The sequence below is a fragment of the Lepidochelys kempii genome, chromosome 9 (assembly GCF_965140285.1).
Source record: "Lepidochelys kempii isolate rLepKem1 chromosome 9, rLepKem1.hap1, whole genome shotgun sequence".
In the NCBI taxonomy this organism is placed as follows: domain Eukaryota; kingdom Metazoa; phylum Chordata; order Testudines; family Cheloniidae; genus Lepidochelys; species Lepidochelys kempii.
In genome coordinates, this window is record NC_136388.1 from 11931352 (window position 1) to 11958802 (window position 27451).

Here is a 27451-nt window from a genome sequence, read left to right on the forward strand (position 1 = left end):
ACTCACCGGAAGTGATTAGAAAGAGAGGGGGGGGAGGGGAGGAGCGAGCGAGACAGGAACGTTCAGTGCGCATGCGCGGAAGGGGCAGGGGGTTGGTGCTGCGGGTCTTCTCCCCCCCCTCCCGCTGGTCTCCAGTCAAGGGGCGGGCACGCACCTGGAGGATACAAAACACTCCCCTTGCATTGACTTGGTGCCCGCATCTTCTTTGTCTAAATCAGTGGCTCTCAAACTTATTTACTAGCGACCCCTTTCACATAACAAGCCTCTGAGTGCGACCCCCCCCTTTATAAATTAAAAAAAACACTTTTTTACATATTTAACACCATTACAAATGCGGGCGGCAAAGCGAGATTTGGGGTGGAGGTTGACAGCTCAGGACCCCCCTCTGTAATAACCTTGCGACTCCCTGAGGGGTCCCGATCCCCAGTTTGAGAATCCCGGTCTAAATCCTGGCGGGAGGGCATCAACACGGTACACAAAGTAAAAAATACAGTCAGGCCTCACTGCATCATCAGCCCTCCCAGTGATCTCATAGCCTGATGATACCATGGTCAGCAGAGGAAATGGGATTTGCTCACATGGCTGTGCTGTAGATGGACATCATAGCTGGGAGGGGCTTCGCCCCTGCTGACTCTGTCATAGTGAATGCCACATTTGTATGCATTTGCCACATGATAAACTGATTGATCTGACAGGTCTTTTTAGCCTCTGATCTATGTGATAGAATCTTCACTATCTCTGAGATGTATAGTCCTGGCCACTTCAAAGTAGTGGTGACCTCATCACCATTTGCTATCTTACCTGAAGCAAATACTCACCAGCAACCATACACCACACAAGAAAAACCTATCCTTGCAACAAAACCCGTTGCCAACTGTGTCCACATATCTATTCAAGGGACACCATTATAGGACCTAATCACATCAGCCACACCATAAGAGGCTCATTCACCTGCACATCTACCAATGTGATACATGCCATCATGTGCCAACAATGCCCCTCTGCCATGTACATTGGCCAAACCGGACAATCTCAACGCAAAAGAATAAATGGACACAAATCAGACATCAAGAATTATAACATTTCCAAAACCAGTCGGAGAACACTTTAGCCTCCCTGGTCACTCAATTTCAGACCTAAAAGTCGCAATACTCCAACAAAAAAACTTCAAAAACAGACTCCAATTAGAAACTGCAGAATTGGAATTAATTTGCAAACTGGACACCATTAAATTAGGCTTGAATAAAGACTGGGAGTGCATGGGTCATTACACAAAGTAAAAACTATGCTAATTTCCCCCCTACTGTTACTCACACCTTCTTGTCAATTGTTTGAAATGGGTCATCCTGATTATTACTACAAAAGTTTTTTTTCCCTCCTGCTGATAATAGCCCACCTTAATTGATTGGTCTCATTACAGTTGGTACGGCAACACCCATTTTTTAATGTTCTCTGTGTATACATATCTTCCTACTGTATTTTCCACTGCATGCATCTGATGAAGTGGGTTTTAGCCCACGAAAGCTTATGCCCAAATAAATTTGTTCGTCTTTAAGGTGCCATAAGTACTCTTCATTTTTTTTGCTGATACAGACTAACATGGCTACCACTGTGAAACCTGTCATTTGCTATCTTGTTCATTTATAAAACGTTTGTGGTAAAATCACAAGGTCCTCACTGCTTAAAAGTCATCTCTCTCTCTTTAGTAATTTATAACATTTCACTTGTATTTTGCGTTTTGATTTATTAACTAACAAAAACTGTGTGTACTTTGCTAAGAATGTTGTCAACCCAAGTATCTTTTCTGCACTTGGAAAGAAATGCTTTGAAATTGTTTTGATATTTTGAAGTTTCTTCTTCTTTTGTGGTTCTGATTGCTTGCTGCCATCTAGTGCAATCAAGTGTGGAAGTATAACATTGTATAAGTATAATGTTGTATAAGGGGACATGCTGGATACATTATATATGAGAGGGCATGCTAAAACATGTTACAAAGTATCTGAGGGAGCACACGTAGGGACAGTTAGCTTTTGAATGGAGAAGCAATTAAGATAGAGCCAGCACCTCTAAGAAACAGGCATCAGAATGGAAGGTGTGAAGGGCAATTAGTTAACTGGAAGCTGTTAAAGGAGATTGTTAAGGGTGGCAGGTAATTGAAGATACGTGACTGGTCTCAGGGATCTCGAAGGGTGGTGACTAAAATCTTTTTCTTCTTTTGTCTGTAACTTCTCTGTAACTTGTTCTCCAAAAAACTGTATAAATTAAAAGACACAAGCCCCACTCGGGGGGCTCACTTCTAAATGTATTAGCTTTGCTAATAAAACAGAGTGGTCTGATAAATTGTGAGTCTGAGTCAAACTTTGACAATTGCTTATACTGTATGATATTTATTTTTGTCATGATATTATAGACATTTATATTTTCAGTGTGAACTTTAGAAGAAATGGTACTGGGAGAATGAAAACCAGAAGGAACAAAATAGATTAACGATGATTAAGGCTACATTTTAGTGATGGGTATTTTTAGTAAAAGACAAGGACAGTAAACAAAAATTCATGGCCTGTGACCTGTCCATGACTTTTACTATATACCCCTGACTAAAACTTAATTATATAATTAATAAATAATAATAATAATAATTATATAATAATGTAATAACATAATATAATAACATTTAACATTCCTGTGGTGGGAAGAACAACCTCAACAGCCCAACACTGTGGCATTTAATTTCAGAAAGGGGAACTATGCAAAAATGAGGAGGTTAGTTAAACAGAAATTAAAAGATACAGTGACGAGAGTGAAATCCCTGCAAGCTGCATGGACGCTTTTCAAAGACACCATAATAGAGGCTCAACTTAAATGTATAACCAAATTAAAAAACACAGTAAACAAACTAAAAAAGAGCCACCGTGGCTTAACAACCATGTAAAAGAAGCAGTGAGAGATAAAAACACATCTTTTAAAAAGTGTAAGTCAAATCCTAGTGAGCTAAATAAAAAGGAGCATAAACACTGCCAAATTAAATGTAAAAATGTAATAAGAAAAGCCAAAAAGGAGTTTGAAGAACAGCTAGTCAAAAACTCAAAAGGAAATAACAAAATGTTTTTTAAGAACATCAGAAGCAGGAAGCTTGCTAAATAACCAGTGGCGCCCCGGATGATCAAGATACAAAAGGAGCACTTAAACACGATAAAGTCATCACAGAGAAACTAAATGAATCCTTTGCTTCAGTCTTCACAGTGGAGGATGTTAGGGAGATTCCCAAACCTGAGCCATCTTTTATCAGTGACAAATCTGAGGAATTGTCACAGATTGAAGTGTCACTAGAGGAGGTTTTGGAATTAATTGAGAAACTTAACAGTAACAAGTCACCGGGACCAGATGGCATTCACCCAAGAGTTCTGAAAGAACTCAAATGTGAAATTGCGGAATTATTAACTATGGTTTGTAACCTGTCCTTTAAATCAACTACTGTACCCAATGATTGGAAGATAGCTAATGTAACACCAATATTTAAGAAGGGCTCTAGAGGTGATCCTGGCAATTACAGACTGGTAAGTCTAACGTCAGTACCTGGCAAATTAGTTGAAACCATAGTAAAGAATAAAATTGTCAGACACAGAAGAACATAAATTGTTGCTCAAAAGTCAACATGGTTTCTGTAAAGGGAGATCATGTCTTATTAATCTATTAGAGTTCTTTGAGGGGGTCAACAAACATGTGGACAATGGGGATCCAGTGGACATAGTGTACTTTGATTTCCAAAAAGCTTTTGACAAGGTCCCTCACCAAAGGGTCTTATGTAAATTAAGTTGTCATGGTATAAGAGGGAAGATCCTTTCATGGATTGAGAACTGGTTAAAAGGCAGGGAACAAAGGGTAAATTTTCAGAATGGAGAGGGGTAACTAGTGGTGTTCCCCAAGGGTCAGTCCTAGGACCAATCCTGTTCAATTTATTCATAAATGATCTGGAGAAAGAGGTAAACGGTGAGGTGGCAAAGTTTGCCGATGATAATTTTATTAAGATGATGTTGAAGTAAAAAGAAAACGGTACAGAGTTTAAGCATAGAAGTTTCTGGTAATCAGGGAATAAGATTATCAAGGGGTACGAAATTCGGTTTAGGAGCGAGTGGCGTAAGGAATACATAATCTGCAATCTCCCCAGTTGGGGGTAAAAGTTTAACAGGTCAAAGTACGGGTCAAAGTATTGAGATATGGGGGTGTGTTGTTCATATGATGGCTATGTTCAGGTGTAGAGTATAATGAGTGGATACGGTGATGAGGATGGATTTACCCTCATTTGGTGGGATTTAATGTTCAGTGAGTTTATGGTTCCAGTTCATATGGTCCAATGGAAAAAGTCTCTCAGTCCCTTTCCCATAGTTGATGCATGATGTCGTACCAGCTCACACCTCCTGGTACTGTTGGTGGCCGGTGATATGTTCGATGTAGATGTCCCTTGACCATCGGATGGTGTCCGAGACCAGGAGGCACTGCATGAGCCGTGCATAGCGTCGACCGATCCCACAGGTCTGTAGCACACGCTCGTTGCAGGGGTCCCAAGCGCCCAGGGCTTCAACGATCAGGGCATCCATCTGCACCTCGTAGCCCTTCTCTCTCAGGGTGTCGGCCAGGGGGGCGTATTTTTCCAGCTTGTGAGCTCGGGCTTCATGGAAGGCCGGGGTCCTGTTCTCAAAGGAGACTGTGACGTCGACGAGGATGATCTTTTTCTGGGCCTCACCGGTGACTACCACGTCAGGTCGCAACTGGCTGTCAGTGCCGGGGATGGCGCAGTTCACGGCGACCTTCCCCAGGCACGGTGCGATGGCTTTCACCAGGCTGTTCTGGATGGCGTTGTGGCGCAGCTGCCAGGCTCTGGAGTGGGGCTTGCAGCTGCACAGGATGTGGGGCAGGGTCTCGTTGGAGTAGCCACACTTCCTGCAACGCTTGTCTCGGTTCCCATGGCGGACAGCTCCGTTGAGTGGGATGCAGTTGAGCTGGGCATGGTGGATGAACCGCCAGTCGGCAAAACGGGTGAAGCCACCCCTGGCGAGGAAGTGGTTGTTGGCGTCCCACTTGCTGGTCAGTTAGAAGGCTTTACCCTGGTCTGGTTTATGCTTCAGGGTTTCCATGTACAGTGAGTGGATGGCTGCCTTCAGGGTCCTCTCCAGCATGCCCCTGGCGCTCAGGGTGATGATGGTGTTGTCCTCAGACCTGATCTGCAGCACCAGGATTCCCAGCTCCTGGTGCTCCTTGCGCCACTCCCAGCGGCAGCCGATGCGCTTCCCCAGGCGACACGTGGCATTGCGAGCACAGAACCACAGAAGCGATGTCATGCCCGTCCCGTCCGAATTCGCCATCCAGGGAACCGCTCAGGAAGGTGGCGGTGTCTTGGTTGGAGGGGGTTCTGCCGATCTACTTCTTTGTTGCATCATGGAGGGCGTTTGCTGCGATGTCCTTACCATGGAGTCGGGACATGTCAACAGGCGGAAGGCGTGGGTGATCACCGCGATGTCACAGAGGTCACCCATGCGGGGGACATTGGCACCGTCATGCCTGTTGGTGATGTAGACCAGCTCGTTGCTGGCTCTCTGACGAAGGAACAGCCACTTCTTCACCAGCTGCTGGACGATCTTGTCTGCCTTGTTGAGGGGTACCTTCGCCACGGCGGACCCCCTTAGGATGAACGAGATGCGGGGGATCAGGAAGGTGTTCAGGGCGTTTATCTGCTGCCATGGTGCTAGCAGGGAGGCATCGATCTTGGTGGCATCCTGCAAGATCTCCTGGATGGTGTCCTCGGGTGTCTGCCGGACATGGAAATCCGTCGGCATGCCAAGGTTCTGGTATGCATGCCCCTCTGCCAGGGGGATGACGGACTCGCCCTGAAACTGGAACTCTGTCGTCTGCACCGAGTCCCTTTTGCTGCCATCGATGTGGAGGGTTGCGCACTTCTTTGCATTGAAGCGGAGCCCCATCCAATTGGCAGCTTGACTGGTGGCATCTAGCATACATTGGAGGTTCTCTGGGTCGTCTGCGGTCAGGACCAGGTCATCCGCGTAAGCCAGGATGCTCACTCTCTCACCGTGGAGGTTGAAGCCATCTGTGCCATTGGAGATCGCTCACAGCAACGGCTCCATGGTGAGGTTACAGATGATGGGGCTGAGGGGACAGCCCTGCTTAACTCCGCTCCGGATCAGGATCGCGGCGGTCTCCCCTTCGACCAAGCAAATGGTGGTGCTGCATCCCTCGTATACCTCTCGGATCACACAAAGGAAGTTCTCTGGCATCCCAAACTCCTGGAGCATGGCAAAGATGTGGTGGTGGGGCATGGACCCAAAGGCATTAGCCAGGTCGAGCCACACTACCATGCACTGCCTCCGCGCCCTTCTGGCCATTTTGATGGTGGTTTGGAGGACAAAGTTGTGTTCATAGCAGCCCTCGCAGGACATGAAGCCTTTCTGGATGGAGCTGATGGCTCCCCCGCTCACCGACCACTCCGTGATCCTTGACGCCAGGCAGCTGGCATAGAGCTTGTACACCGTGGAGCAGAGGGAGATGGGCCTCCAGTTGCTGGGGTCATCCTGCTCACCCTTCTTGTACACCAGTACCGTCATAGCCTTCTTCTAGGAGTTGGGAGTCCGGCAGAATCGCTTTCACTGGTTGAAGAGTGTGGCGAGGACCAGGCAGCCGGGATCTCGCTTTTTCAGGAGGCTGTAGGGGACGCCGTCTTTCCCAGGAGCTGTGTTTTTTGTTTTTGAGAGTCTGGCCATCACTTTCTTGGGCGTATAGTCAGTTTCCAGGACACCTGCTTTGTTGACATGGGGCAGGGGGCGGAGGCACTCTGGGTGCTGCGCGTCATTCCAGGCTATGCGGTCGAATACATCCTTGAAGTAGCTGTAGAGATACTCAGATGGGATCATGCAGTAGGGCGAGGGCCCGTCTAGGATCTCCCTCATGGCCTTAAAGCTGTTTGCCCGGTACAGCTTTTGGATCCTTGAAGCCGCTGCTGGATCGTAGCGGCGGCTGGCGGCTCTACTTCTGGCTCCCCTGGTGGTGGTGGTGTGGTTTGGAGCAGGCGTTCTGTGGGCAGGCGGGGCGTTCTCCTGGTTCGAACTTCTCCTGGGAGCGATTTCCGCAGAGCGATTTTCCGTAGTTCTTGGGTGAGCCTGTCTACGAGGAGGTTGAAGTCGTCAAAGGAAGCTGCCGCTTGTAGCTCCTCAGTCCAGGCAGTCTGCCACGGAGTGGCAGCCCTCCCCATCAGCTGCTGGCCCTCGTGGTCCTCGACCTCGTCTGGTGCAGGCTCAAAGCCTGAGTGGTCAGCTTGCCATCTATCTCGTGGGTCAGAATTCCCTTTGGTTGGGTGCTGGGGTGGAATCTCTGGCGGGATGCTGGCGTTGCTAGTGGTCGGAGAGACGCGGTCTGGCTCGGGGGTTGCTGGGACACCACTGGTCCTTCTATAAGTGGCTGCTGCCTGGGCGGTTGCTGCTGGAGCGTGAGATCTGCCGTAGGCAGTGTCCCGCAGAATGGACTTGGGGGCTGTGCTGGGCCATCTGGCAATGAAGGCCCGGTGCTTTGCTGCGGCTGCGGGGCTGGTTCCTCCAGTAACGTCTGGAGTTTGTAGGGCGATCTGGGGCACGGTGCTGGCTCCTCCGGCGACAGGATCTCGAGCAGCTATGTGCGGGTGGCGCTGATCCTTTTGGGGACGGGGACATGCCGGACAGGTGACAAGGTAGCACTGAGTCGTCTCAGTATGGAGATTTGCTTGGCGACATGAGAGGGTGAGACAGGCATCCTGCTGGCGAGGACCTGGGTGATGTTCCCCAAGGCAGCAGGTACCTTCTTGATCGCAGCATCCTGTTCCGCTGGCCTGGCGATGGGGACAGGCTTCTTGACGGCAGCTTGCAAGGTCGCTTTTCTTTGTTGAGGCTCAGGAGCAGCGGGCCAGCATGCAGCAGGAGAGCTGGGAGCCAGGGCAGGAGACTGTGTTGTTCCCTTGAGGCGTTTTCTGCAGGCAACTTGGCGCGTCTTGCATTGTTTCTGCGGCTTGAAGGGCAGGCTGCAGAGGGTACAGCTGAAGGCGACCGCTTGCTGTGGTATCTCTTCAGGTGCCTGGTGACACCACCGAGGAGGTGGAAGCTTCGGGGCGGAGAGCAGATGGGGCAGATGAGCACGTCTGCAGCAAGGGGGTACTGCAGGTAGATGGTGTCTTCATTACCTTGCAGCGGGGGAGTTCCAGCAGCATCAACGGTACCGCTGGCTGGTTCATCCTGGTGTGGGCAGGTGGGCTCGAGAGGTCCGGCTGGGCGGGCATCCGGCAAGGTCCTGGGATCCCTCTGGGTGGTTTCTGAGGCTGGGCAGGCATCCGGCGAGGTGCTGGTGACCCTCTGGGTGGTCTCTGGAGAGATGCTGGTCCCGTCTATGGAGATTCCTCTCTTGATGGTGTGTAGAGCAGCGAGAGCACCACTAGCGTCAGGGACCTGGGCAGCTGCAGGGGTGGGAGGTTGTCGCCTCAGAGCATCTTGCAGCTGTAGAGTTGGGGGGCTCTCCATTGGCGGCTGGTGTTGCTGGAGAGCGGGGGGCTCTCTGTCGGCAGCTGCTGTAAGGCAGGGGGGCCGTCCCTCGGCGGCTGGTGCTGCTGGGGAGCGGAAGGGGATGTTCCTTCTGGTTGTGATGTCCCGACAGGCCGGCCTCAGGATGCAGGATCTTCCTGGAACAGCATCTCGGAGGGGGTCCTTTGAGCAGCCATCGTTCTTCCCTTTCGTGCTGCTGGTCTGCAATGTCCTGGAGGCACCTAGCAGCAGAGTTTTGGTGTGTGTTCGGGGGCCAATGGGAGCCAGCGCTCTGGGCGGAAGCAACATGCAGAGCTGCCTGGCCGCACCTCCGCCTAGCAGCTGAGCGAGGGGGATGTCGCCAGTTCCGTGGAGCACCCCAGGTAAGCACCGCCCAGAGCCCGCCTCACCCCAACCTGTGCCCCAACTCCCCTGCCCCCTCCTACACCCAAATTCTGCTGCTGCCCCTTAGCCAGGTGTGCCGGCCGCTGCAGAAATCATGGAGCTCATTGAAAGTCACGGAATCCATGACCTGCGGGACCAACTCTCAGCCTTAATGATGATTTACACGGAATACCGTTGTTTTGTTTTATACAGCATGCTATCCCAGTGAAGTCAAACAATCATTCGGTTACTGAAGTCACACGGTATGTTTTAATTCATGACAGACTTTGGCCCATGATGTAATTAGGATCCCCAGTCCACCACTGTCAGAGCTTCAATAGTGGCTGTAGCATGCACAGAATTCAATTGTTTTTACAATCTCAGAATAGGTTAGACCACACAGTGGTAAAAAATACCCTGAGTCTTGTCAACAGTGTAATCTCCCTGGTTGCTACCACCAATGGTGAATCATGAAAGAAACACTGCATAGCTAAGGTTGATATCTCATTCGGGGCTTTCAAGCTAAATACGTTACAGAAAAAAAATGGTTCTCAGTGCTGTGATTCTGTAGGTAGCCACTGAGTGAGAAGTTCTTCCTGTCCACTTGGTGGTGGATGCACTTATGGATTCCCACTGAAGGAGCCTGTACTCCAAGGTTTCCTCCCCTGGACAGGGCTCAGTTTTCTTCTTGATTTACATCAAGAAGAACTCCACTGAAGTCAGTGGAGTTGACAGATGTATGCCAGTGTAAATGAGAGTAGAATCATTCCCCACATTAAAATGACCATTCGCCTCAATAGCAAGCAGAGTCAGGGTAAGTAAGGAGTGGAAGGATACCTACTAAAATTGATCCACTAGTTGCTACTCGGGCCTGCAAATCCTCCTTGCCCACAGAGGACAACATTTCTTTGAGGCACTATTTATAAGAACATTTATGAAGAATTAATAAAGACTTTTGAATTTTCTGCCTGATGAATGACTGTTGCTATTTCCTGCCTCTGCCCAAGCAGAGTCTTGCTCAAGTGAGTCATAGAATCATAGGAAGGTCAATTACTTATTGTTATTATTTTTCACTTTTGTATCACTTTTGAGAATCCAGATATTGTACTATTGGATTTCCTCCAAGACCGTTTCCATTTGGCTTCTCCACAATACCTTGTCCAGTTATGGAAGAACACTTCACCCAATTCTCTGGGATCCAAAAAACTCAGTGGGACTCCAGATTTCATCACTCAGCTTCCTTTATTTGGCATTCAGCAAAGCTACGCTGAATTGATCAGACTCAAGCACAGGGCGTGAGCATAGGATGTACCACACATCCAAAGTTACACAGAAACCCTCTCCCTTCATATTCTCATTACATTTACTGTACATTACATCACACATTTTTGGATTGGCTCGGTCACTTTGCAGGAACCAATCCTTGTGCAGCATGCTCTGTCCATGGTCGACATTTTCCTCCCTAGTACATAGTTTCCTGGGAGTTCTCCTTCTTATCTTAGCTGACTCAGACACGGTTTTTTTCAACCTCCTGCAGAAGGTGCACCATCACCCACAGTGCCATCTAGTGGTTACACAGGGGTAGGCAAGACACTATCCCATTATAACCGGGGTGGCCAACCTGTGGCTCCGGAGCCACATGCAGCTCTTCAGACATTAATATACAGCTCCTTGTACAGGCACCGACTCCGGGGCTGGAGCTACAGGCGCCAACTTTCCAGTGTGCCGGGGGCTGCTCACTGCTCAACCCCTGGCTCTGCCACAGGCTCTGCCCCCACTCCACCCCTTCCAGCACCCTCCCCTGAGCCTGCTGTGCCCTCGCTCCTCCCCAGAGCCTCCTGCACACCACAAAACGGCTGATTGGGAGGTGTGGGGAGGGAGGGGGAGGCGCTGATCGGTGGGGCTGCTGGTGAGGGGGAGGCGCTGGGAGCAGATGGGGGGCAACTGACTTATTACTCTGCCTCTTTGGCAATGTACATTGGTAAATTCTGGCTCCATCTCACGATCAGGTTGGCCACCCCTGCATTAGAAATTCAGTCCTGCCCTTTCGTGTCCTCCGCCCAAAGGTTCTCTAGTCCTCCTCTCCTGCACAGGTGTAGCAGGGGCTGGGTCTTTGAGTAGTCAAGGCTTATTCCAACAGGCCTCTTGACTTAGCTGAAGGCTCTTGGTGTTGCACTGTTTTCTGGGAGCGGATAGGGGAGCCCAGCCCCACTCTCTCCACTGAGCTCTGGTTCAGGACCCCACAGTGGGTGGCTACACTTAGACCCTTGGGGTGCTAAGTCACCACCCTCCCTGGGCCACTTCCTACCTCCATCTCTTTCAATTGCATAGGTTAAGCCACTTCTCTCAAGTCTCTGACCTGCAATGCTCAGTCACTTAATCATAGGGCGAGGAGGAACTGCAAGGGTCATCTCACATAAGCTCTGCCAAGATGCAGGATTTGTTGTGTCTTTTCTCTCTTTTGTAGGTTCTTCACTAGTCTGTGTAGTTAGGCCTCAGGCAAGGAGCTCCTGAGCAGTACTTTCCCCTCAGAGTTCAGAGCAGCCATCTGCTCCATTTGAATACCCGCCTCCGAATGAGTTGCTCTGTTCCTCCTTTAAAGCCCTGCCTCCAACTTGTGCCAGCCCTGCAGGTGTGGCTGGGTGGGACGCCTGGGCCCAGAGCTGCTCTTTACTCCTTTCTCTCCAGCATAAAATTTGTAAACCCCATCACACCTCCCTAATTCTATCTTCCAAGAAATGAGGCATCCCACCAGGTGTTAATTTCTCATGTCAGGCCAGGCCTCAGCTACGCTAGGCACAATTCATCAAACATCGAAGGAGGTGATCCCTGCCCTGACAGGTGTCTAATTCAACATTATTGTCAATTATTATTTTGTCACACGTCTAACAATATTTGGAGTTTTTCTTATAGCTCTAGCTGCTGGAATCCAGCAATTTCATGAGCATCTCATCTTTAATTTTAAAAACAGAACGTTTCTAGCCTTAATGGTTGCCAAGAAAACTTGAAAATATGAAGCGAGTGCACCCTGAATGCCAAGAAACCAGCAGACAAAGAATCCAAATCGTATTAGTTAAAAAACCCTCATCTTTTAAAGCCAATCTCAAGACTTTTGAATGCCTGGGGTTGGCAATACTGTCAACAAGATACAAGAAGTGAGGGACATAAACTGACAAGAGTAGGATGAAGCTGACAGAAAAATATCACATGGTAATGCATAAGGTATGTAAGTTTACATCTTGATGAGTCACTTCTTTTTGTTGTTGTTGATACCTTTCCTCCTCTTCACAAGCAAGCTAGTAGAAGCAAGGTTTTAAGTGAGGTTTGAATAGTGGTGATAGAGATAACTCCCATCAAAGAATTTTTTTTCTCTCCTTGGTAAAGGTCTTTCCTCAGTGCTCGATAGTTAGGTGTTTTATAAACACTGTGATCAGTGTGCTACAAGATGAATTCCATCAAGAAGGCACGCACAATCTCTACAATTGCCAAATGAGTTCCAGCCACGGTTACATGGATAGCACAAATTCTAACCTCCCTCCTGCCCCCAAATGAATACTTCTTTTCCGTTGCCTCGAAGACCTCAGAAATGAGAGGAAATCTATTCCCCTATTCACACTAAAAATCCATTGGAGCTGTGGGTCCTGTCCTCAGACAGAAGTCTTTGCTTTGTCATCGCCAAAGGCTCTGAGGGAAATTAGGCCATCTTAGCTCTGAAGTGGTTTGGGTATGGTGGATAAGTATATTTCTACACTGACAAAATATTCATAATTTCTATTGTTGGAAAAAAGGAGGAACAACTGTAAAACAGATGCAATTACCAGTTCAGCATCACAACTGAGGATCTGAATGAACAGGTAAGTAAAAAGAATGAGTGTCAATTTAGAATAAGAGTTAGTAAAGAAAGAGAAGCTGAGTGTAATGTTTTAATAATAAATAATAATAATAATATTTCTGGCAAGCACATCCAAAAAACAGAGTGTAAAGTGATCAGCTACTGGAGTTGGAGAGAAATTTTCCCTTATGGCATAGTATTGCACAATTAGGTGTACTATAGGTATTTTATTCCTTCCTCTGAAGCAATGTAGCATTAGAGACAGCTGAGTGCACTAGATGGACTATTGGCCTGTTTCGCTATGTTCCTATAATTAACAGGAATTAAAAAAAACTGTTCAATGACTGATAATTTAATTTTGCCTTTAGCTATCTGAAGCTCTGATAGAAGAAGATAAGATAAAAAGGAAGACATCTGTTAGATAGATAAGCCAATATCTAACTAGGCAAATAATCCAAAGAAAAACAGAAGACTAATCAAGAGAAACTGAGATGTGAGTTGGAGAACTGCAAGCACAAGGGCAGTAGAAGACATGGTAGGAAAAGTTACTGGGAAGTTTTTCTATGTAAGGAAACAAGAAGCGGATAAGGGATAATGGCAAGGGCAATGATTGAATAGGTGCATATGTACTCTGTGAACTAAGAATAGATTAGTTTTAACAGCGGTTGTACAAGAAACAATATGGGGACAGATCCTCAACTGGTGGAAATCAAAACAGCTCTGTTAACTTTAGTGGAGCTCTGCCAGGTTACACTAGCTGAGGTTCTGGACCTATGGCATCTTATAAATACATGGAAGAGAACAATAAACTCACTCCCCAATCTCTAGAGAAAAGACATGGTGAATTATCAGCAAGGTAAAGAAGAAGACACCAGGGAAGATGACATTGTGGGTTACTTTACAAAGAATATGGGCAGGAACCAAGAGAACTAGCAGAGGGCAAAATAGCATATATTAAATAGATAAAAATATTCCAGAAAACTGGCATAACACTTCCCCCACATGGATCCCTCATAATCTGATTTTCTACACAGTTTGTAAAAGGTGCAAAAGAGATCAGATAATTAATCCTCTTTCAGTATGTTGCTTAGAATCTACAAATCTCTCTTTTATGGTACTGAACAATTATCTTCTTGTAAACTCCAGCTTCTATCTACTTCTGACTGGCTAAGAATTGCACACATGCTATAATTGCACCACACCCTGACTCACTGGTTTGTCTCATTCACCTGATAATCTTGCTTTTTTTAGCTTGTAAGCTCTTTGGGACAGGAACAGTCATATACCATATGTTTATACAGCACATGGCACAATTATTAATAATGATCTTATTGTCATAATGCCTAGGAGCCCCAGTCATGAACCATTGTGCTAGGCGCTGTACAGACAGAGAACGAAAAGAGAGTCTCTGCCTCAAAAAGCGTACAACCTAAGAAAAGAGATAGGAGCCCGACCAGGTCAGCCTATAGGTGCTTCTACAATAGAATTAGGTAAGTTCATGGAGGATAGATCTATCAGTGACTATTAACGAAGATGGTCAGGGATGCAACCCCATGTGCTGAGTGTCCTTAAACCTCTGGATGACAGGGGATGGATTAGGTGATAAATTGCCCTGTTCTGTTCACTCCCTCTGAGGCATCTGACACTGGCCCTTGCTGGAAGACAGAATACTGGGCTAGCTGGACCATTGGTCTGACCCAGGATGGCTGTTTGTATGTTCTTAAAAATGTTAAATAATAATAACTGCAGCCTGGACGAGAATAAGAATGCTTTGAATCCTCCATTTGCAGAGGAGAAGTGAACACCTGGAAAATCAACACATATTTTCTTCTTTTGGTTTTAAAAATTATATTTTACTTGGGAAAAAAAAAAGAGGCGTACACAATAAAATGAATCCTATAAAATGACACGAATTAAACAAGGCTGTAGGGCACAATGTAACCCCTCGTATGATATGTGCACCCCAATCCATACCGTCTTCCCTGACTGTGGAGAAGGCTTTAAAATGTCGTGAAAACCATGTCTGTGTTTTCTTCCGCAGGTATCCTGAAGCAATAGCTCTGAGAGAGGCAAACGGCCCAGTCCAGCTCAATGGGTTGCGGACTCTGAAACCGGAAAGTGGCATTTAAAATAGCTATATATATATATATATGCTATTTCACCGTTGGTCATTTTGGCAGAAACCTCCAGCTCAAGGCTCTTCACCCACCTCCCTCCTCTCCATCTCCTCCTTCTCTCCATCCCTGCACTAACGACTCCTCCCCTCCCTGTCCTCTCCCCCACATTAGTGACTCCCCACTCGTACCCTCCCTTTCATCCCCGCCCCTTGGTGATGGCTCCTCTCACTCATGATTTCCCCAGCCCCTCCTCTCTCTAGTTACTCCCCTCCTACGAATTCCATTCCAATCCGTAGTACTTTCCTGGCATGGCAAGCTGTGCAAATCCCGGCAAAGGGCAAGGAAGCGATCCCTTAGCGTCTGTCACCGATCTGCCTTCCATGGGCTTTCCAGTGAGCCTGGGGGTTTAGCTGCAGCATCGCTTTGTACACAGCATCAGCAGCAATATTTGCTCCTCTCCAGAGCTCCGAGGCTCATGCGCCCTGGCAGAGATACTAGAGGCAGTTTCCCCGAGTCTCCTCCCCTATTCCTCCCCCTGATCTGCAGTCACTTCCTGCAGCTGTTTCCCTCTGTCCGGTTGTTCTGACTTTTCTGACTGCCGGCCCCTCAGCTCTAGTGGGGAGCAACCCGACTTAAGTTGTCATGAAAAAGGAAGAAAGGAGGAGGTGAAGATCTCAGCTGGGGATGTGCAGGGCTGGCCAGCTCTAGGTACAGGGGATTGCCTGCAGATTGCTTCTCTGAGTCCCTGCTCCCAGAACCAGGGGATTCTAGTAAGTGCATTATACTTGGGTGTATGCATTTATTAGAGTAGTCAGGACATTGGCAATAATAGGGAGGTAAATCTCACCACAAGCAGTGTTATGTATATGTTCCACTTGTTCATTTGTGGGATTTTCCATGTTTGTTTTGAATGTGGGTATTTATGTTGCATGTATGTTTTGCATGTCTGCATATTGCATCAGTTTTTGGATGCTATGTTTTGCATGTATGTTTCCCAAATTGCATCTTGAATTCTCTCTTGAATTGCAACCATTTCAAGATAACAACAGATGCATCCGATTTTAATTAGAATGTAAGTCATGGGGATTGTAAAGCTTCCAATTTTGCATAAATACATTTGCTAGAATGTCAGTTTTTACATCATGATGTATAGTCTCATAATGATGTATTAGGTAACAAAATGTTTCCTTGCCCTTTGTGTTACTTGTTTTGCATCTACAGAAGTCTAGAGTCAGTGACCACTGTCATGAAAGTTGTTTCCATTCTAATGCCCTGTGTTCAGTCACTTAGTACTGTATGAAGCCTTCATCTTTCAGGCTGAAATTTGTCAGGCTTGATCTCTGACCAAGGGTGAATGTATTGGGAAAGTTTCAGTAAAAACAAGTACATTCATTCTGGAGTACGAGAAGCCTGGAGAAAAAAAATACACTTTCTCATTTAAAAAATAAATAAATAAATAGTGACTGTTTGATTAACTCCATCACTGAAACAGCTGGAAACAGTCAGGAAAACTTGGCACAGAAATTTGATTTGACTGAGTTATGAGCTTTTAAAAAATTGCACTCAGCCTTTGTAGAGTGCATTTCATAAGGAATTTTCCCACTATATTCATAAAATCTGCCACTAAGGAAGGCTGTATCGTGTGTACGTGCTTGACGAACTTAACTGTGCTGTGAAAAGCTTTTGGGCCTAGATCGTGCCTGACATTTTTCTCGGGGTTGCAGAGGGTAGTGAATGTATAGAACCTTCCTCCCCTCTTGTATGGCACACACAAAGGCCAGGTACAATTGTGATCTCTGTGTTCAGGGAAGTGCAGAATCAGCTCCTTCCATACTCTCCCAGGGGCACACAGCACTCTAAAGGGGTAGGAAGTAGGTGGACTTACCTGGCTGAATCCCTCTGCATTGTCCTGTGGAACACACAGGAGGAAGTGTGCTGAAACCCATAACGATGTGTAGCAGTGGGCATGACAGTGAGATCCAGGAGGCGTCCTGTCTTCCGGTGGCAGAATGCCTCCTGGAACTCACCCTGGGGAACTGCAGCTCCAGTTGTGTCTTAAAGGCACAACTGAGCCTTTACTGAAGTTGGGCAGAGAATAATGCAGGGTCATTGGTCATCTCGTAAGCTAAAAATGGCATGGCTTCTAAAGGGAGAGGGAATCTCTCCTGCTAACTTCCTACAGTGTGGAGATGTAGTACATTGTGGACCTAGTAAGGTGGATGGGGTGTTACAGTGGGGCCTAGACAAGTAGTTCTAGATATGGATCTTCTTTTTCTTACATATTTCTCTAAACCAGCCAACTAAAAACATCCTAGCACTGTGCCTTTAAAGAAAAATCAACATTCCTGTCAAAAGTCAGGAAATGGTAATGTTAAAATTGCATATGTAACCTTAATTCTGCCCCGTAATCCACTTAATCCACTGCAAAAAGTCTTTAATTACATACCATTTCTCAAATAAGGTCATGTCATAATTTTTTCCCCTACATGTTGTAGTGCTGTGAACTGTACTGTGTATGATAGCCAGAGTTCATGAAACTAATAGCAGACACTTCTTATACAAGATACAGCAGATTGGGCCTGGTTCTCATTTACTCCAAAGCTACTTTAGACTGTGCTTGCTTTGTAAAGTAGGCTTAAAGTGAGAGTAAACTATATTTACATCTAATTTAAGGCCACTTTCCATTGCTGGAACAGTGTAAACTGCTTTTACCGCAAATGAAAATCACTTCATTATATATAATAGAGTAATAATACAAATTTGCTGGCATGTCTAGGTCATCTAAATGTGTAGCTAAATTAATTTTATAGGTCCAAATTATGTAACCCATGATCACAAATGAATAACTCTTTGTTCCACCTGTCATTCCATTGAAATTAATGGGACTACCTGCAGAGTACAATACTACTCAATGTGAGTAAGGGGGGCTGACTCTGTCTCAGAGTTAACAGTTATGCCCTGAGCTGAACCCATGGTAAACTATACTGGTGGTTAGAAACAATATTATATAGTACATAGTTGTTGACTCAATGATTAAGATAGTTATAGAGAGAAGAGAATTTATTTATAAAAAGTGAAAGAGCATTATCCCATGGACTGTTATCCCAATGGGATAACTCAAATGCTTAAAGTGAAGCACAGGCTTAAGTTCTTTGCTGGATCAGAACCAGAGTGTGCAACACTTTGCAGGACTGTACCTTAAAACAGTAAAGATTGTTCTCATCACTGAGTTAATGAAAAGAGTAAGTATAAACACATTTTAAAAATGAGAAGAAATGGCACCTGTACATGCGATTGATTACTCGTGTGAATGACAGCTTAATACTGTGAATAAAGGGGTCACAATCTGCTCCTAAGATTATACAGAAAAATTGTATAGTATTGAGAAACACTACGAAAGCATGTCATTAAAGATTGTGCTGTAAAAGGATACAAGCCAAAGGGCAATGTTAAGGCTGCGAGAGCAACCTTAACTATGTCATTTCACGGCTTTGAGTGCTTACTGTTCTCTTAACAGACTTTTAGATGCAATTATATTAAAATCCAGACACTGTGCTGAGAAGAGAAGAAATGTTAATGAATCTTCAGCTCTGTGAGCTTTGAGCAATCTTTATTCCTGGAGAAAAAGCATTCCTGAGCAGAGGCTTCAAAGCATGATGCATTTATGGTTTTCACTAGCTTCCAGTGATATGATTTCCTTTCATTTCCTAAAGTCATTGCTGTTACAGACATTTAATATGATCTGATGATGTTCTAAGGCATTGTTCTAGACTTGTACTGACATTGTTTTACCAGGTTTCAGAGTAACAGCCGAGTTAGTCTGTATTCGCAAAAAGAAAAGGAGTACTTGTGGCACCTTAGGGACTAACCAATTTATTTGAGCATAAGCTTTCGTGAGCTACAGCTCACTTCATCGGATGCATACTGTGGAAAGTTTAGAAGATCTTATTATATACACACAAAGCATGAAAAAATACGAAAAAATACCTCCTCCCACCCCACTCTCCTGCTGGTAATAGCTTATCTAAAGTGATCACTCTCCTTACAATGTGTATGATAATCAAGTTGGGCCATTTCCAGCACAAATCCAGGTTTTCTCCCCCCCCGCCCCCACCACACAAACTCACTCTCCTGCTGGTAATAGCTTATCTAAAGTGACCACTCTCCTTGCAAAAAGAAAAAATGTAAGGAGAGTGGTCACTTTGGATAAGCTATTACCAGCAGGAGAGTGGGTTTGTGTGTGTGGGGGGTGTGTGTGTGAGAAAACCTGGATTTGTGTTGGAAATGGCCCAGCTTGATTATCATACACATTGTAAGGAGAGTGATCACTTTAGATAAGCTATTACCAGCAGGAGAATGGGGTGGGAGGAGGTATTTTTTCATGCTTTGTGTGTATATAATAAGATCTTCTAAACTTTCCACAGTATGCGTCCGATGAAGTGAGCTGTAGCTCACGAAAGCTTATGCTCAAATAAATTGGTTAGTCTCTAAGGTGCCACAAGTACTCCTATTGTTTTACCAGTCACATTGTAACTTTATAATCTGATTATTATTGGCTTGCAGTGTCAATATGATAATATAAAAAAATTGGTCAGTTTCTTTCAAATGCTCTATTGAGTGGAAGTGAAAGGACTCTCTGGGAGAAATGCTGGCCTAATTAAAATCAATGAAAGTTTTGCCTTTGACTTTAATGGGGCAAGGATTTCACCTTGTGGGTTTTACCCTGAAGGTCAAAGAGAACACCCACTGATGGTAGACTACAGCTTTATGTTGGGTAGTTCAATCATCACCTTATCTATGTCAATGCAGACGCCATACCAGTGCTACAGATTCATGGCCTTGGAGGCTATTGAATTCTGTGGCTTTTCTGAGACCTTCATATTGGTGCTGGGTCATGACTCCCTTTCCCCTTGCTGTAGCATCACAGTTTGCTAAATATGGAGACCACGGTTATGTAATGGTTATTTAATGGTGAGCATATGTTGGCAATAAGGTCACTGGGATAATTACCTGGTGTCTGATCTTTTTCTGTTAAAGGATTTTATGCAGGCATATAGAATCACTGACAGTGAGGCTAGGAGATGTTACTTGTCCTCAGGCTTAGACCTTCTGTAATGCACATTCCAGCTGAACTCTTTTGGATAGTGTGCAATCAGATTACTTCAGATGGCCTTGTTCAATTAGCAGTTCCTTCAACTGATTATAATGGTGAGTTAGTTACCTTTTTACACAGATGAGACAATGTGGTTCTAGTCTCTGTATCTTTTGACTGGTAAAGCCATGGGTTCCCAATAGACTATCTCACCTGATCTCTGATTTCCTTGTCCTCTGGAATTCCCTGTGGCATACTGCCTGCAGTTTTGACTTCTGTCCATCTTGACAATGATGTGACTTTGCCACCATCATTGAGAGATATCACCAATGCTTCACTTAACAAGAGAAAAATGTTAATTATCCTTAGACAGGCAGATGTCCACCCCCCTCCTTAAGAAGCCATCTCTTGACACTGAAGTGCTTGCCAGCTGTCAAATCCCCCACTTTCAGGGAACAAGATTGAGAAGGCTGTGGCTATTCCAGTCCAGGAGCACTTGGACATTAGTGGCATCCTGGATAGTTCCCATTTTACGACTGGCATTTTTTGGATTTGAGATCACACTTGTCAGGCTCACGAATGATCTCCCAGTGGTTTTAAATCAGGATCAGCATGTCATTTTGGTCATGGTGGATTTCTTAACATCTTTTTATATGAGTGACCATGGTTGCTGCTTTGACAGCTAAGGAACATAGCTAGTGTGTCCGGAGTTGCTCTGCAGTCTTACCTAGAAGAGAGGAGTCAGTCCATGGTGATAATATGGGATTTGAAATGCTGTGTCCTTCATAGAATCATAGAATCATAGAATATCAGGGTTGGAAGGGACCCCAGAAGGTCATCTAGTCCAACCCCCTGCTCGAAGCAGGACCAATTCCCAGTTAAATCGTCCCAGCCAGGGCTTTGTCAAGCCTGACCTTAAAAACCTCTAAGGAAGGAGATTCTACCACCTCCCTAGGTAACGCATTCCAGTATTTCACCACCCTCTTAGCGAAAAAGTTTTTCCTAATATCCAATCTAAACCTCCCCCACTGCAACTTGAGACCATTACTCCTCGTTCTGTCATCTGCTACCATTGAGAACAGTCTAGAGCCATCCTCTTTGGAACCCCCTTTCAGGTAGTTGAAAGCAGCTATCAAATCCCCCCTCATTCTTCTCTTCTGCAGACTAAACAATCCCAGCTCCCTCAGCCTCTCCTCATAAGTCATGTGCTCCAGCCCCCTAATCATTTTTGTTGCCCTCCTCTGGACTCTTTCCAATTTTTTAACATCCTTCTTGTAGCGTGGGGCCCAAAACTGGACACAGTACTCCAGATGAGGCCTCACCATCAAAGGTCCCTTTATCACCCATGTTGTTCCATATATATACTGAGCTCTTTTAACCAGATAATTCCTTACTATGGGATGTAGGCACAGCTGTACATCTGTTGCCCTGTGGACTGCACAGTTCAAGTCTCTGGCCTGGAGGGTTGTTTGAACTATCTTCTCTGGACACATTAAAACTTCTGTGTTCCCAGGATTGGTTATGAAGTCTTGCTGCTGGATAGAGTTAGTTACTACAAGAAGGCTCATTCTAGTTGAGAGGGTGTGATTAGAAGCAGTGAGTCAGTCATGCCCTCTCTAGGAAGTTCCACCCCCACCCTCCATGTGTTCCATGTGATAGGAACTTTTTTGCACTTGCACTGCACAGTTTGCACAGGTGATGGACAGGAGATTTATTTCAGGGTAACCTCACAACAGCAAACCCTGCCTTTGTGTCTCATATGCTCAGCTGATGAAATTCCCTCTCGTGAGGGCTAACAGCAGAGCTGCTCCACTGTTTGCCACTTGTTCGGAATCCAGCATCCCTTTTCTCACTGGTCTAACAGTCACGTTCACATTCTGTCCACTCGGCATTCTTTGCTCTGGCTGCCCGTGCAGTGGGACACTAATTGTTAGCTGGTACTGTTGGTTTTTAAAGGCTGCAACAAGGTAGGCTCCCTGACTATATTTGAAACGTCTTCCTTGAACTTCATCTTGAAGCGGATCTCTGCTATGACACGATTATCCTTTTAGGAACCCCACCAACGTACTTAGAATATGCAATTAGTGTCTTTGTTGTGCTGGGCCCTAGGGTGTGGAATTCACTTCACCATATAACCCAGCAGTCCATCTCTCAGCCCACCATTAAACACCTCCCCTCCTTCGGTGTCTTTTAGAACAACCACTTCCCTCTAATTGCAACTTTTCCATCCATTCCCTTCTTTCCTCTTTAGCTTCTGCATTGAACATCCTCAAATTTATTTCAGTTGTTAATTTTAGTGAGGTTCTTTGGGGGTTTTTGGATTGCATTTGAATTAATATTTAGAAATTGATTTTAGTAGGGAGCACAGCACCTTGACAAGGGAGGTGCATTGCAGAAATAGAACATTCAAAAGGCTTTATTGTCCACCCATTTCCAAAGGCATGTATATGTGTGCTTCATTTTTTGTGGGTTTTCCCCCCTTTAGACCCTAGAAATACTCAGAAAACTTTAAAGCAATATTGTTCACTGGAACTTGAGCTTCGGTTCTGCAGCTTGTCCTGTACAGGCCCAGGGATTTGCTTACAAGGAGCCAATTGCAGAACTGGGGTCCGTGTGTGCAAAAACAACAACACAAACATTTTCAAAAGTGCCTAAGTGGCTTAGACTCCTAAATCCCATTTTCAAAAGTGTCTGAGGTGTCCAAGTACCTAAGGCCCATTCACATAGGTTCTCACAGGCCAGAATTTGAAAGGTATTTAGGCACCTAAAGATGTAAATAAGTGCCTCATGAGACTTTCAGAAGTGCCTAAGTAGGTTAGATGCCAACCTCATATTGATTTCAGTAGGAGTTAGGTGTCTAATCTGTTTAGGTGCTTTTGGAAATCCCAGTAGGCACCTATGTGCATCTTTAGGTGCCTAAATACCTTTGAAATCTGGCCCTCAGGCATAAATACTTCTGAGGATCTGGGCCTAAGAACCACAGTCACTTTTGAAAATGGGTCTTAGGCACCTAAGATACTTCTGAAAATGTTACTTGCAATATAAATTAAGGATTGCCTATTTAGAAAAGTAAGGGTAGGTCCCTGTATTTAAATCACTTTTTCTTAAAGATAGTACAAATATGGCATCCCGGAATGCAATTTTAGCTTGATGTGATTTGAAATGGCCAAGATATCAAATCCTGTTTATTGGTAAGTGGGGTTATGATGAGAAGCTAACATAATCTTAACGAAAGTGGCTCTGTCTTGATTCACACTAATACTTCCACTTTGCATTAACCTAGCAATGTTCATCACAGGGTTTCAACACAATTTGCAAACATCAATTAATTAAGCCTTTCAAAGCTTCTTGTTGGAAATTTAAGGGGGTTCCTAAGAAATAAACTGATTGAGAAATAAACTGAATAAGTGCTAATCTGAGATAATCTTCCAAACCTAAGAAAATATGAAGTAGTTTTTAATATTGCATTGTACTTAGTAAAATCTGCCAGAAGAAGAGACAGATATCCAAATGCTTTCAATAGCAAATGCCTCAGGAAAATGGTAGGTATTAAATTGAATGAAGTTGTAACAAATGAGGAGATTTGTCAAAGTTCAACAACTTTTTAACTCCAAAGTTATCCAGAGAAGACAATGTAAATATCTGGGATGTATTAAGAATGTAACCAGAGCATCTGCCATGGCAGGCGTACCATTGGGCAACTGGAGGAATACGCAAGAGAGGCGGAGTGAAAGAATCCCTCCATTGAACATGAGAGAGGGATGACTATGGGACTTAACACAGAGGACATGCAAAGAGCAGCCCAGGACAGACAGGGATGGCAGGGTCTTATACATGCTCTAAGCGATGTTTGATAGTGTGAAAAGGATTCAGATACTCAGTAGGTGAAGGCATGGAGAAACTGCTCAAGGTCATGCCACAAGACAGTTGCAGAGTGTGGAATGGAACCCAGAGGAAGTGACTCCTGATACTGTTGTCTACTGGTTAGAACAAGGTGTCTCCCTCAGTGTTTTTATTTACTGGAAAAAAGTCAATTTTGACATATTTTCCTGAAGTTGATATATAGGAAGGCTTTGTATGGGGTTTACTATTCAGAACATACACAACTACTTCCAAATGATTGACAAGGTACCAAGCAACAACACATATTGCAGTATTAGTTTATTTCTTAGATTGTGAACTCGTTGGCACAGAGCCCACCGCTTCTTGGGTTTGGGAAAGGGCCTAAGGCCCCAGTACTGCACGTGTTTACCCTTGGGAGCAATGCTTCAATGGGCCTCTGCATGAGCTCAGCAGTGAGTCACTGCACAAACAAATGTAGGCTCAGGGCCTCCCATGGTAGCACAAATATGGCAGAATGATATTTTCTTGCATCTGGAAGCTTATGCCTGGTGAGTTCTCATTTTGTTTGTTGTTCAGATATTATAAGTTTTTAGTAGTCCACTTAAATTTCCAGGAGGATGTCATTGCCTTTATTAATAGCTAAACCCAGATTTTAATCTGTGTCGTCTTGCCTAAAAAAATATCTGAGGCTGGATTAACAGGCTGACTGCAGCAGCTTTGCCCTGCTCCAGTGAAGCAGAAGCTATAAACTCATCTTAACTTCTCGTTAAACTGGGTTCATGGCTGCTTTGCATTGTTGGAGGGACACAGAGCAGCTGGAGTGAAAGTGGCAAAGTTGGCCCCAATCTTGAACATTCACACTGTGAAAAGGATGCTGTTTATTTGAGCCTGTGTCTTTTTTCTGCTTCAGAGCTGAAGAAGAGTTCTTCCTCCTTCAACAGTAACATGCCAGCAGTCCTCCCAGCCAATGATTGTTTTGCAGCAGGCAGGACTTCCTCCTCATCCTCGTCCTGAGAAGCCTTCATCTCTTCCTATGTCAGTGGCCACAAGGCCAAGAGCCAACTCACCACTGTCCCCACAGAAACCTTTTGGACTAGGGCCTTCCTTGCAGCACTCACAAGAAGAGGAGCTGGCAAAGGATCCTGTGCTGGAGGAACTATGTAAGCCTCTGTGTTGTAAACTTTGCAATGTCACTCTGAATTCAGCACAGCAAGCCCAGGCGCATTACCAGGTAAGGAGAAGCAAAAGAAGAAAGATGTTCAGATTAGTTGTTCCTGTGAGGTGTCTACCACTCTTTCAATATGAGATGTAGGGCAAGCCTTATGAATTGTAGGGCTGCAACCTGCCATAAGTGAGGGAGTCATGTGCCAGGACTTCCTCCCCTTCTGGTCCCACTGCCAGAGGCAGGTGGGGCATGTGGGCAGATGAAGCCCCTCTTTTTGCTCCCATGCCTGAAGGAGGGTTACTGAGGTTATACAGGGTTTAAGAGTGGGGCCCTAATGAGTTGCTTGTCCTCTTTTTGCTTTAGGCTGGAGCTCATCACAATTTTTTCATCAAAACTTTTTTTCCATCATGAAAAATGTTGCCCTTTCAACCAAAATAATGGAAAATGTATTTGTTAAAGTTTTTCATTCCTCCCCCCGTCACAGGAGAATGAGAAAGCAAAACCCCGTGCGCTTTGGTCCTGAGTGGAAGTGGGGAATCTGGGGAATAAAGGGCGAAAGGCAGCAGGAATCTAACCAGATTCTCCAGTTCAACTAAGGCCAACAGAAAGTTCTGATTTTCCTTCCAGTTCTAATTTAAAAATATATTTTAAAAATGTTGATTACCCATCTTTTCTCCCAGCTTTGCTGCTTTTATCAGCGGATGCCAGTTTAGCAGGTTTATGTCCCCCGGGAGACTGATTGAACAGGCTCTGTTGAGACTGGGGAGTATGCTCTTTGTAACTCAGACAGCAGAGGGTGCTTTAAGAATGAAGTCACTACCTTGCTCTTCACACCAAACACCATGCATATGGTTCACTTGAACTGGTCTTGTCTCTGAGTGGGGCTTCATTATACAAATGGGGGTGTAGTATATGACAGACACCATTGGATTAGCCAGCTTCTCTACCCCAATGTACATTTCTTTTGATATGATTCATGATATGGGTCCCCAGAGATCATCTCTCACTTTTCAGAGTAACAGCCGTGTTAGTCTGTATTCGCAAAAAGAAAAGGAGTACTTGTGGCACCTTAGAGACTAACCAATTTATTTGAGCATAAGCTTTCGTGAGCTACAGCTTACTTCATCAGATGCATACTGTGGAAACTGCAGAAGACATTATATACACAGAGACCATGAAACAATACCTCCTCCCACCCCACTCTCCTGCTGGTAATAGCTTATCTAAAGTGATCACTCTCCTTACAATGTGTATGATAATCAAGTTGGGCCATTTCCAGCACAAATCCAGGTTTTCTCACCCTCCCCCCCCCCCCCCACAAACTCACTCTCCTGCTGGTAATAGCCCATCCAAAGTGACCACTCTCTTTACAATGTGTATGAAAATCAAGGTGGGCCATTTCCAGCACAAATCCAGGTTTTCTCAGCCCCCCCCCCCCCAAACTCACTCTCCTGCTGGCAATAGCTCATCCAAACTGACCACTCTCCTCACAATGTGTATGATAATCAAGGTGGGCCATCTCCAGCATAAATCCAAGTTTAACCAGAACGTCTGAGGGGGGAGGGTTAGGAAAAAACAAGGGGAAATAGGCTACCTTGCATAATGACTTAGCCACTCCCAGTCTCTATTTAAGCCTAAATTAATAGTATCCAATTTGCAAATGAATTCCAGTTCAGCAGTTTCTCGCTGGAGTCTGGATTTGAAGTTTTTTTGTTGTAAGATAGCGACCTTCATGTCTGTAATTGCATTACCAGAGAGATTGAAGTGTTCTCCAACTGGTTTATGAATGTTATAATTCTTGACATCTGATTTGTGTCCATTTATTCTTTTATGTAGAGACTGTCCAGTTTGACCAATGTACATGGCAGAGGGGCATTGCTGGCACATGATGGCATATATCACATTGGTAGATGTGCAGGTGAACTAGCCTCTGATAGTGTGGCTGATGTTATTAGGCCCTGTGATGGTGTCCCCTGAATGTGGGCACAGTTGGCAACGGGCTTTGTTGCAAGGATAGGTTCCTGGGTTAGTGGTTCTTGTTATACCAATAAAATAAAAACCAGCAGGATCTTATTAAAGGGAAAAAGGCAAAATACCACATTTATTGTGAATACAGAAAGAATCATAGTAAGCAGTTAGTTATAGCTATAACATTCCATTCAATCTCATATTTATTCACACATTCATTCATACAAACACACCCACACACCCACACACAGGTTCTGCAAGGTTGTTATAGTTACCAGCCTTAGAGTTGCTCATGCCAAGCCACTGGCCAGGTGGCCTGGACATGAGGAGGGAGCAGGGCCTTGTCAGATGCTCATCTGATGCTCCTGGAAGTTGGTTTGCAGAATCAGACCCCAAAGTTCTCACTTTTTAGAGTCTATTTTTATAGGAATTTCTTCCTATGGCAGTCTATGGGAATTGCTTCATCATGCTGTTGCTGAATCAATCAGCAGATAGCAC

At 45.1% G+C, this 27451-nt stretch overlaps 1 protein-coding gene across 3 annotated transcripts in view; it reads left to right on the forward strand.

The window, feature by feature from the left end:
- The first annotated feature begins 15443 nt into the window (after window positions 1-15443).
- Window positions 15444-27451, forward strand: part of ZMAT3 (zinc finger matrin-type 3) — a 62238-nt gene continuing 50230 nt past the window's right edge. For all 3 annotated transcript variants that reach the window (XM_073359325.2, XM_073359323.1, XM_073359324.2), the window contains exons 1-2: window positions 15444-15655; window positions 24731-25051. In XM_073359325.2, coding sequence (XP_073215426.1) covers window positions 24788-25051 — 264 coding nt within the window. In that variant the 5' untranslated portion in view covers window positions 15444-15655; window positions 24731-24787. The remainder of the gene's footprint in view (window positions 15656-24730; window positions 25052-27451) is intronic.